This window comes from Hippocampus bargibanti, linkage group LG01, assembly GCF_051943395.1.
Source record: "Hippocampus bargibanti isolate YZ-2025 linkage group LG01, ASM5194339v1, whole genome shotgun sequence".
Classification (NCBI taxonomy): Eukaryota; Metazoa; Chordata; class Actinopteri; order Syngnathiformes; family Syngnathidae; genus Hippocampus; species Hippocampus bargibanti.
This window is the reverse complement of record NC_142734.1, coordinates 5,673,881-5,686,488: the sequence shown is the minus strand read 5'-3', so window position 1 is coordinate 5,686,488 and position 12,608 is coordinate 5,673,881. Positions and strand designations below refer to the sequence as shown.

Here is a 12,608-nt window from a genome sequence, read left to right as displayed (position 1 = left end):
ATCCAGAGTTCAAGGATGGAATATCAGCTTCAGAATGAAAAATTCCAAATGTCCGTGTTAAGGTCATGAAAGAGTATGACATCCCAAGTATTTGACAGTATTATATTTGAGGATATCGGACTGCCTCGTCAATGTACTCGAATTTTTTGTGCTATCCAACAATAAAACATCAACGAGACTGCACATTTTGAAAACAAAAGCTGTCCGGAAAAACATGCATACATTTAGCACACCCTGTTTTAAATGTTACAGAGGACTGCAATGCTAGCCTACTGAGAACCAATCTTGTTCTCTCTATGTAATTATTAGTCTGACATGAAAGAACTAATGAAATTGATGTCCAGTTTGAACGACAGTGATGCTAACCTTTTTCACCCCAAGGACCAATTTTGCACATTCATCTCATTGGCATAGAAAGAAACAAAAATAAATGATTGCCTAGTTTACTGCCATTCCAGAATTTATTCCGGAATTTAAAATATGACGTGGAGCGCTATTTCCAAATTTGTTCTGGTTTTGAGTTTTCTTGCTGGGGGTGCCGATAAAGCGCTAGTCAAACCACTGGCAGTGTTTTTTTCCTTTCCACCAGGGGGCAGCATTTCCCTTTTTTCAAATATAGCGCTTTGTTCCAGCTTCAGCTGTCGTCAAAGCGCTATATAAACCAATTTGTATGCATTAGATTGTATTTTGGACAGCCACCCTCATTTCAAGCTCATATAAATCCACACTCATTTAATTTAGGAATTAACTCTTTTTCTGATGAAAGAGGAGCATGTAAGGTTTTTTTACGCTACATTGAATGTTTAGGTGGTCGTAAAACTCAATATTCTGTGGGTCCTAGAATTTGAGTGAAAATGACAAAAACCCTGGCACAGGAGTGGAAAAATTTTTGCACGACTGGCAGTGATAAAGTTAACGGGGAAGTCCTCAAAATATGTTCTTCTCTGTGATTTGTTCTATGTGCCTTCACCAGTCAAATCACTCGGTTTCGAAAGCAGAGCCATGATTGGTTGTTATCAGATCTGTGAGCAAATGTGGGGTCATATTAAGCCGACGGCATGTGACAAAATGGCCGGTCCCTGATATAGACAAGATTTGGTAGATTTTGTAGCTCAATTCATGTTACAATATGGATAAGAATGCCATGTTGACATTATGAAGGGGCATGGAACATATGATTGAAGAAAATTTGGGGGCTGACTGACTGACCTTTTAAAAATACACCTCACCATTACTCTACTTGTAGTTGTTGTAATTTGAGAGCGATCATGTTTGTTTTCAACAAACCGACCGATCCCATGAAGAGGAAATCGGCCAGGCTCCAGCCACAATGCCCGTGGATCAGCAAAATGTCTGTCCAACAAAGCGTCGCAGTCATCATGTATCTGTACAAGGCTGAATGTACAAACGTAAACTGTCTGCGGAGGAATAATTACAGTCTAATAGAGCAGCACTTAGCCTCAACAGCTTTGACTCTTACAGTGACCATGTCTGAAAAGATTCATAGCAATGGCATCTTGAGATCTGTGGCGAGGAATGCGGGCTGTGGTGCGACGTGAAACGCCATTGGTATCATCACTATTTGATGGCTAAGAGCCTTTTGTTACAAGTTTCTGTTTAGGCGCTCAGTCCTACAGGAGTGGTCCATCGAGGGAAACGTTTCTTCAGCCGTCATCTGTACTCCTTTGAAGGTGTTGGATGTTTTGCTCCTCATCCGAAGAGCTTCATCAGTGAACTAAAGTCCTACTGGTAAACACTGGCCCTATATATCTCCCTAATGATAGGTCCCTGCTCTAAGGTCAGGCAGAACAAAAGAGTTAATCATTTTAGCTTTAGGTAGTAGTCTACTGCTCCCTCAACCTTAGATCAGGGACCTATCAGAGCAAAGATCTGCCACTGCAACCTCTGTCCATTAGGGATATGTATAGGGCCAGAGTTACCAGCACAACTTTGGTTCATTGATGAAGCTCTTCGGATGAGGAGCAAAACATAGACACCTTCAAAAGAGTACAGATAACGGCTGAAGAAACCCTTTCCCCGTTTGCTACAAGACATCACAACATTTCTGTTGCTTTATAACACTCAAAGTGACACTTGTATATCACAGCTGTATGGATCCAAGAGGTGTGTTAAAATATTTGACCATAAATGGAACCATCAGCAAGTGTACCCGCATATAGAATAAAAGCCCAAGTGAAATAGAAAAAGTAAAACTGAGAAATATCACATTTATTTGCCACTTGCAAACAATGCTCCATCTTACCTACCATGTGATCCATCTTCGAAATACAATTCTTGTAAGCTTGCAGTTGTCCATGCAATAACATTTTGGCGGCAACGATGGATCTTTCCTTTATGCCTCTGGTATGAATATTTTCGGAAAAGTGGCGATGAGAATAGCGACCGTGTCCGAGGCTTATGGCCTAATGACTAACTCTCTCACCTTGTGTCGCGGGACCAGAAACCTCCCGAGTGTGGGGTAGACCCTACCACCACTTCATCACACATTTAACCACTGTGCCTCAACTCGATTGGAGACGGCACAGATTCTCAGCATGCACTTTTCAAATGTCTACCAACCATCTACCAGATGCTACAGAAGCAACACAGCCAGAGTTTTTCACTCTACCCATGACAAAAATCTTAACTTTAAATCCCTTCAATTGTCATCCCAAAAAAATCTTATTTAATATAATTATCGGACCCAGGCAGACGGGTTTGCGTTATAGTCTGACGACTCCAGCAGAGAGCTCAGTTCAAACTCCTCTGTAAAATTGAAAGAACCCAATTAACTGATTTGCAATGAGTAAACTTCATGGCCAAAAACGTCACTTTGTAGTGGTAAAGTCATCTTGTCAGTTCAACCCTTTAATCAGCAGCCAATGAAAAAAAATAGTTTTTTTTTTGAGAGGGTAGCAAAAACGTCTGTCACTTGGGAAATGCCTCATGCTGAGAGAATTTTTGCTCGGATTATGTCAGGTAAGATAGCAGACAGTTTGATCCACGATGTAGAATAGGAGAGCAAGCCTAAGTAACAAACATTGAATAATGTAGATGCAATGGCATTGTGCATACTTTGTCAAATGTCTGCTATGCGATCCACGCACAAAAGAGGCACACTGTCTTCTGTGAAAGCTCTCACCTACAGCTTTCATCATGACTCCCTTTAAAAATACAATTACAATTGGCTGCAGTACTCGGAAATGTGTCAATCTCAGCTTTGACAGATTCTCACCATAGCACATTATGACCCATTAGTGTCTATTTGCCCTGTATTTAAGGCAATTTTCTTCCCAATTGGCACAAACGTGGGTCACATTATACTCACACCTACCACTCAAACCGTGAAAGCATCACTTTCACACAAGGTACATCTAATCAACAAAGAATATAAAATCAGGTATCTAAAAGAAAGTACAGGACAAGAAAAATGACAACCGTGGTTACTTATTGCCCAATTTGAATTTTGATTTTAAAATGCCTGACTGGATTTGCAGTTTGTTCGACACCCACATTACTGTCTGACTTGTCTTTGCTGCACGCAGCGTCCATCGTAATTGGGAAGTGGTGGTGTGAGATGGAGCCTTGCCTGGAGGGAGAAGAATGCAAGACGCTCCCTGACAACTCGGGCTGGATGTGCTATGCAGGCAACAAGATCAAAACCACCAGGGTAAGATAACCTCGCTTGACCGCAGGAAACAAGATGTTAAAGCAGAGAAATGAAGGCTTTAACGTTGAATATCCGGTGGATATATCACAGTCTACCTAACAGCAATATGGCCTTTCTTCCTCACCCAGAACACTCAGCCATACACAACGTCAGCTACATATTGAAGCTTTGCCACAGGCTTGGACTTACACCTCTGGTGCAAAGCCTGAATTGAAGGTAATTACTGCCACGGAAAAAACATTTTACTTAGTTATTACCCCTTATTACTTACTATAATTTATGTGTGAATATATACAGTACTCACTGGTATTTGAATATGCACTCGCTGGCTTTTACATACACACACACACTGAACATACTCAAAGGTACATTGTGATTTTCCAGGAATGTTGTTGAAGGAATCATTTGAAATTTGAGATGCACAGTGTATCTATCACATCGGTATTGGACTTAATGGGGAATGACGTCATGTTTATGGATGTGACATATCAACAAAACTGAACCAATAATCCAAACTCCACGCAGAACATTATTACCAAGTCACACACACAGAAAATTTTACCATCGGACACTCAAGGATTCTCAAACTACAAGAAAGGGCCACACTCTTTGCTGGGAACCAAATTGCCCCCAATCCATCCTAATGTGGAAATGAGCCTGGACTAACTTCTTGACCCTGACACTCTAACGAAGGCGGAAGTATACGCCGAAACATGCCAGGTATTTGAACACCTACAATACACTGTCTGTAAGTAAAGAATCTGCTTTAAATTAACTTCTTGACTGTTCAAGCTGCATCTTGGTCAATGGCAGTGAGCAATGCACGGCATGAGCTCTGGTCCTCTGTCCCGAAGTTGATCGTTGAACTAAGGGGTTACTTTCAGCAGAGTTTCGGGAAAAATATATTGATTGGCAGCATTGAATGCCTCCATAAAATTGGAGCAACTCTTTGCACGAACCATTTGCCTATTTTACCCCTGAGGGGAGACCACGCCATCAGACTTCCATGTGCTTCTACTGCAGTCTTTATCAGGTATCTGCCTGTGTGACAAGATCTTCACAATCACTCCCAAAGTCTATTCAGGTGGGTTAGCGAGATGGACTTATTTTAGGTACTCAGGCAAACTCGAGAGTTCCGCCTCCCTGTCAAATTCCAATGCCTATTTTTGACGTACACAGAATGGATTTATCAGGAAAAATTTAAATTGTTGATTTTTCACAAACTAAAGATTATGGCTCTTGTGGATTACAGTGCTGACAAGTCTTTTATCAATCTGTGCACGGTTGAAAATTTTTGCTGTTTTACAGGGGAACTTACTGAGGTCAATAGAGTGACTGATCTTCACAGGCATCTCTTGTGGAGGTCATATAAATTACTGGTTCTCTTCATCTTAAGCTCTCAGGAAATCACAATCAATCTTTATTATTTTGTTGTTTTTTTTTCTGTCGTACCCTCCCGTGAAGCTCAGATTGTTTGAGGTCTCCCTTGGTGAAAAGCTCATTATCCAGACATTAATTGAAGGCTACTCGCAATTGAAAATGGCAGTTTGTTTTGCCATGCCCATTGTTTACACTATGCCAAACCAGAAAATAAAAGAGCCAACAATCCCCTGATAAAATTAATTTGCCTTGATAAAAAATATAATATGAAAAGGGTATTCAGTAAAGATATGACACACTCGTTACCACCTCACCAGCCTTACGACTGTGTCAACAAACAGATGCCTTGCTCCTTTCCTAGCTGTTGTTTGTACCAGGCATCACAGCCAGAACAACATGAATTAAAGAAGTACAGTATATCCACAGTATCGTAAGTGTAGGACTTATCTGTCCATCAATGTGACCCAGCTTCTTCTATATTGAGAAGAAATATAAGACATTGTGACCCTGTGTGGATTTTATATAGGTCTAAATAAAATCACAATAAAAAATTTCCCCAATCGCTGTTTGGCTTTTGCTCCTTTATAAGCTGCTACTACTTTCCTAAAGTTAGATATCCGCTGCGCGTGTCATTTGGTTTGTATCAGGGAAAGGAATGAATGAAAGACCGCCTTCGAAACTCCTCTTGGGCATTGTGAATATTAACTCATGCCCTTCGGCTTTACAAATGCCCTTGCAGTTTTCCAGAATCTAATTAATAATTTTTAAGTGGATAGGCTGAATGTTTTCTGCTTCATCTATCTTGATATTTTAATATTTTCGAAAAAACATACATAAACACCAACAACATGTCAACATATTTGCAGGTCTTCCTCGAAAACAGATCGGATGTCAAAACTGACAAGTGTGAATACTACTCAAAGTCTGTTGAATCCTGAGGTTTTATCATTGATAAGGGAAAGTTCGGAGCAGCTCCACGTAAGCCTCAGTTTACACAAAGTTTACACAAAGTTTGCTTAGCTTTGCTAACGGTTATAGACGCTTCATCAGAAATCATAGCCGTAGGGCAGGCTCCTTGAAGTTGACCTCAAATAAAGCTTCGTTCAAATTGACATATGATGCAGAATCTGGCTTAAAAAATTCTAACGATTTTCTAACCCTCACGTTCCTCTTAGTCCTGATTTACATTTTGTCGTCGAGGAGTCAAGGCTGTACTATCCCAGCAATCCCCAGTCGACCAAAGACTTCACCCTTGCACTTCTCAAGAGAATCACAACTGCCGAAGCTAATTACTACGTGGGAAACCGGCAACGTTTTGCCATAGTTTTAACTGGGGAAGGGATTGGCTTGAGGGAGCAAAAGATCTCTTGTCTTTATTTACTGACCATAACAACCTGGCCTGCATTCGTTCTGCCAAATGATTGAACTCACGTCAGGCACGATGGGCTCTGCTGTTCACTCCCTTTATTTACATCTATACCTAACGCCAAGGGTCCAGTCATAAAAAAAGCTTGATGCACTTTCCCACCTCTGAATTCTTGTGATGGATGAAAACCAAGATGGAGAATATTCTTCCTGGTCATTGTATTGAAGGAATGCTTCGTTGGCATTTTGGGTAGGGGATCACCGGGCTTTAAGAGAAAGTCCAATTCTGTGGGATTGTCCCAAAGGCTGTTTATTTTACCTGCAGTGTTGCTTTCTGAGGTGTCGGAGTGGGGCCATGCCTCTAAAGTTGCCTGCCATCCTGGAGTTAACCGCACGCTAGAACATTTAAATCCATGGTTGTGGTGATCCGACCTCATTAAGGATGTCAAGACATTTGTTGGGACCTGTTCGGCCTGTGCTTGTGGCAAGACTTCACACCACCCATTGATTGGGTGACTTGGGCCATTGTCTGTGCGTCTTGTCCTTCTGACTTCCGATGGACATTGTGTCTGATCGGGAGCCTCAATGTTTGTGTCGTGAAGAAAACGTATTGCAGAGCTATTGGAGCCAGCTTCAGGATATCACCTGCAATCTGATGTCACCTGCAATCTGATGGTGAGAATGTCAACCAAGACTTGGAGACTGCTCTTTGTTATGTCTTTCTCCATGAACCACCATCAACGACCAGTCAGCTACAATGGGTTGAATACGTCAACAACACAAAAATCTCGCCTGCCCTAGGTTCATCCCTGCTGCATACGGTTACCCACTTTGTTTCCCTCTCAAGAAGCATGTGGTGGGCAGTTCACTCACATTTGAACTGAAATTCATCAGACCACTTGAGGTTGAGGCGATTGTGAACCTCGTGGCTGTCAAACTCCGCCTCTCACCTACTTTACGCATCCTGTCTTCTATCTATCATTACTGAAGCCCCTGGAGTCCAGTCTGCTGGCTCTGCCTTCTATCCCTTCACCTCCTCCTTGAATTTTTAACGGAGGACTGCTGTGCACAGTCATGGAAATATTGGACTCCAGACACCGCAGCAGAGGTGTCTGGAGTATTTGGTTGGCTGGAAAGACTTTAGACGGAAGAGGATCAGTGGGCCTCCTATTATTGGTTCTTGAACCCATCCTTCATCCGTGACTTCCGTATTGTTTATCCCTCTAAACCAGGTAGTCCACCAAGGGGTGTACTGTCATGTCTGGCTGTTTTGTTTTGTTTTCACCCCCAGTTGGAGGAATTGTGTTTGCCTCCAATTGACTCACTTGTTCCCATTTATCATGAACTGTGTATTTAAGGACTCTGGTTTAAGCTACTCTCTGTCGGATTATTGACTGTGCTCGCTGTTGTGCTTCAAGTGATGTTTTCTAGTCCTCTTGATACTTTGATACCATAGTCTCTCATTATTCATAGGTTTTTGTTAATTATATTGTATATACACCAGTATTTTTTTTTCCTCATTGCTCCTGATTTTACTTCGTGTAATTGGCTTCTTGACATTTCATTTGTTTATTCTCTGTGTTATCTCGTACCTTGCCTTTTGCAAGCAATTTTGTTTGTGCCTTGTTTTTCTTGTGTCCTTGTGACCAGCGATTTCTATTTGTACTTTGTCAGTACGCTTTTCTGAAAGCACATTTTTTTGTTATCGCACATTCTCGGAGCCTGGAATATCAAAGCATTCTTTGGTTTGGTCCAGAACTTGAGACAGATCCATATGTAAAATACTTGAGAGATACTTGTTCTGAAAATAACTATTGTGAAAGTGCGATATAAATAAAGATATATTGTATTTGTGTGTGTGCGCGTGTGCGTGTGTGTGTTATAATGGTTATCACTGTTAGTTTTGTTGTGCATCCCTATTTTAAAATATAAATACATTCAAATATTTTTGGCCATAAATTTGGGGCCATTGGAATGTATCTATTAATTAATGTTTTTGAATACAACTATTATCAAAATAATAATCATAAGAAGAAGAAAATATAATTCGGTGTGTTTTTGTCAAATTAATTGTCCTTTGCCCTAATCAGTGACCAAAAAGTATTTCTGAGGTTCAAAAACATTGCTGAGCCCTGGAATAGAGGTATGTCACTTAGGAAAATGCATGTCGAACTAAAAAATAATATTTATAGTTCAAAACAGAGCAATGGGAGCGTTGAATAACAACTTATGAAGAAGGCAAATCAAGTCATTGATCAAAGTATCTCTCCATTCATTTTCTGATATGCTTGTCCTCTGAAGGGTTGTGTCTGTCTTTGTGCAATAGGCTGAGTACAACCTTAACTGGTGATGGCTAATTGCAAGGCACACCAAGACTAACAACTATCAGCGCTCACACTCACACCTAGGGACGATTGAGAGTGTTTTGTTCAAAATAAAACTTGAAAAATCAATGACTAGCCTATTTTTAAAACGTGAGTAAATGTTCGTGCTAACGAAAACAATGCAAAGTCCCAGTAGGCAAACGTTTGAGTTTAAATCCCAATAAGCAAAGCGCCGAAATTCACACGTAATAATTTGACAGAGATGTCCTTCAACGCTTGTTGTTTATTTGACTGTTTGTTTGTCTTTTGTTTTCTTTTTTACGTGTACAGTGGGACCTCGGCTTACGCACTTAATAGGTTCCCAGACAGAGTGTGTAAGGCGAAAAGTGTGTATCCCAAAAAAAAATTGCCCATATGAAACCATTAAAATTAGAATAATCCGTTCCCAGGTCTCCATAAAATATAATTTTCAACTAAATAAGCCTTAAAACTACACACAATATATCGATGAGAAGGTTTCTTCAGCCGTCATCTGTACAAATTTGAAGGTTTCGGACGTTTTGCCTCCTATCCAAGAGGCTTCGTCAGCGAACTAAAGTCTGACTGGTCGTATCGGCCCTATTTATATATCCCTAATGTCCAGCGGCGCCGGACACAGCTATGTTCAAGGATGGGTTATCATAGCTGTGTCCGGCACAAATTTGTACAGATGACGGCTGAAGAAACCTTCTCATCGATGGACCACTCCTGTACGACTGAGAGCTTACACAGATGTACACACAATATACCTTATTCTATGTATAATAAATGTGCTATTGTATTGTAATGAAACAAATACACTGCACTGTATAATAAAGTCATTGTATTTACATTTGTCGGAGGTCGGAGGGAATTGCTGTTTGGAAGGAGAGTCACATTCCATAAGGACTGTAATTAAAGAAATAAACTTTTCTCGCATATAATTGCTTTATTCACGCTGTCGCCAGATAGCTGCTTTTCGTTAATCCAAATTAAAATAAGTTTTTCAACTTCTTCTATTGCCGAGACCGTTGCTTTGACAGCACGGAAACACCTTTAGCAACACACGCACCTTTAATGGCTTCTTTGTTGCGAAGGATGATAGCAATGGTGTGACAGAAATGTCCTTCAACGCTTGTGGTTTATTTGACTGTTTGTTTGTCTTTTGTTTTCTTTTTTACATGTACAGTATGCTGGAGGTTGAAAAAAAGCGGCACAAATCTGATCATGATGCAACTTTTTATCCATGATCAATATGCAACTCTTTGGTCAATATGCATTTCTTCCTTTGACCAAGAGGAATGGAGAACGGTGGCCAGTCAGGGGCGGCACAGGAGACTTTTCTTGATAGCGACTGTCATGATGACACTGACATGTTTGAATCTTACATGTTCTTCTTCCTCCTTTCAGCATTGCCGAAGGACCAAGCACCGACCATCCAACAAACGTCCTGAGGCAATCTCAGACTCCAGTGTAAAAATTTGTCGTGTACATCCTCATGCACAACCCGCTCAAGGCTCCTGACTCTACAGATGCTCTGGGCTGCTTACGGGGTGGTCATTGTCATCTTCATAACCTTGTTATAAATGTAATTTCATCCGTTTTTCAAAACTTTGAAGATGGGACGTCAAGTGTGGGGATGGTATTTGACGTCAGATGCCAGTCGACAGCCGTCTGCTACAAAGTCGACGCGGGTGGGTCGACAGCCCTCAGGCTTGTTTTTTTTTCCAAAGACAAATTTGTACATGAACTGTTTGTCTTGACTCGTCTTTTATCTCTGGTGGCGTCGAGCCCTGAATGCAGCCCGAATGCGATTAACAAGCATACATTTGGAGACTTACTCCCAGTTCAACCTGTGTGTCTTGATGCTATGTACTTTTCAACCTTTGTTTGTGGGCGCTGCTCTTTTGAAGCCTAAACAGACCAACTTGGAAATATGACGGCCATGAATTTGACTTGCCAAATACATCATACCATTCGCTTCTTTTCAAGAATTGAAATGCCTTAATGGTGTCAAAGCATTCCAATGATGGTGTTGTACACGTGAGGCCACATGTTAATATGTGATGAAGTATCATTAAAGTCCTTGTTCCTGTAGAACGAATGTCAGTGTTTTGTTGCATGAGATTGGCCTTGCAGACATCTCCTAAATCCAGCCGATTGCCGGGACTGATGTTTGACAGAAATCGTTTGACATTTGGCCGCGATAGACCTTTTTATTCCCTCTCGCTGTCTTGCCCAGAAAATGCACCCGATGAGCGGCTTGATACGGCTAATGCTTAGCTCGGCTTAGCACATAGGGGAAAGATGAGCCAGCATTGTGGACAAGAGACAATTCGCCTAGGACAGTATTTTCCCCCTCTGCTAAAAAATGTGTTTTCTTTCATTTCAACCATCAAGAAAATAATCATTGTTCTCATTGTGTTGACTGTCGTTTTGCTCGTACGTCAAACCTAATTAACTCATTCACTGCCATTCACAATTTTTTCGGGAATTGAAAATATGCCATCGAGCGCCATTCCCAAATCTGTTCGAGTTTTTTCTCATGGTTGGGTGCCGATAAAGCTCTGGCAATGTTTTCTTTTCACAAGGGGGCAGCATTGCCCTTTTTTTCCATGTTAGGGCTTTATTCCAGTTCAGTTGTTGTTAAAGCGCTATATAAATCAATATCTATGTATTGCATTGTATTTTGGACAGCCACCCTCATTTCAAGCTCCTATAACTCCTGACCCATATAATTTAGAAATTAACTGTTTTTTTCCGATGAAAGAAAATAATGTAGGGTTTCTCACACTGCATTTAATGTTTATGTCGTCCTAAAATTCACTATTCTGTGAGTCCTGGAATTCAAGGGACAATAACAAAAGCCCTGGCACTGGAGTGGACACATTTTTGCACATGTCTGGCAGTGAATGAGTTAAAATCCCTCTTATGCCCCCAATACCTTTGTACACAACAATCATTTTTCTCAGTCATTCGTTTCATTCATAGCAGCTGTTTATTTAAAAAGACTTGTGGAGGCCAGACACTCCTTTGGGTTTGAGCAGTGGTTCCAACCTTGGTTCCATCATACCACAGGCGTTCAGTGAGTCACTCACAAGGCTCTAGACATAGACACACACACACACACACACACACACACACACACACACACACACACACACACACACACACACACACACACACACACACACACACACACACACTTTCTGCATGTTCGTTCCGTGCATGGCATCGGTATGATTCATCACAAAAATAATATAATTGTTTTCAATTACAAATGGTTCAGTGAATAGACATAAAGGATCAAACTAGTTTACAATTTTTATTATTTTGTACAACACATTATTTACTGCTCATGGCCAAAAAAAGAGCTTTAATAGCCATAAATTCAACACAATCAAAAAAGGGGGTGTCAAGCATACCAGTTGAGAAGGGGGCGCTATGGTCATTTTCAAAAAACGATTGGAGGCAGCTGGGTAATCCGCTGATCTACAGGTGTGAATAGCAAATATGCAGGGATCAAGTTGTTGTGACCGTTTTAAAAAAACACAGTGCTTTTTTGTTTTTGTTAATTCCCCATTACCATGGTCTGTGAATGCAAACAGAATTCATTTCACTTCCATTTTGATTCCCTGCTTTGTGCACACTCATGCATGCGCTACTAGTCCTTGAGAATTCAAAGATCCTGGAATTCATTCGGTTGGAAAAGTGGTGGCTACAGGTTTTTGACTAAATGTTCCTTTATTTCAATATGACAGGGCATTTCCAACAAGACTGTCAAAAATACATCAATAGCCATATTTGTCCTAAAAAATGTCAACAGGCAAAAGGGGGCATGTTAGATACTA

General features: G+C 40.8%; 1 protein-coding gene across 2 annotated transcripts in view; it reads left to right on the top strand.

The window, feature by feature from the left end:
* The window catches only part of LOC148902859 (chemokine-like protein TAFA-1), a 45,733-nt gene extending 34,819 nt beyond the window's left edge, over window positions 1-10,914 (top strand). Inside the window, exons 4-6 of one of the 2 annotated variants that reach the window (XM_088992153.1) lie at window positions 3,546-3,670; window positions 3,799-3,886; window positions 10,168-10,914. In XM_088992153.1, the coding sequence (XP_088848279.1) occupies window positions 3,546-3,670; window positions 3,799-3,834 (161 nt within the window). In that variant the 3' untranslated portion in view covers window positions 3,835-3,886; window positions 10,168-10,914. The remainder of the gene's footprint in view (window positions 1-3,545; window positions 3,671-3,798; window positions 3,887-10,167) is intronic. The other variant, XM_088992145.1, reaches the window with a different exon arrangement.
* The last annotated feature ends 1,694 nt before the right edge of the window (window positions 10,915-12,608 follow it).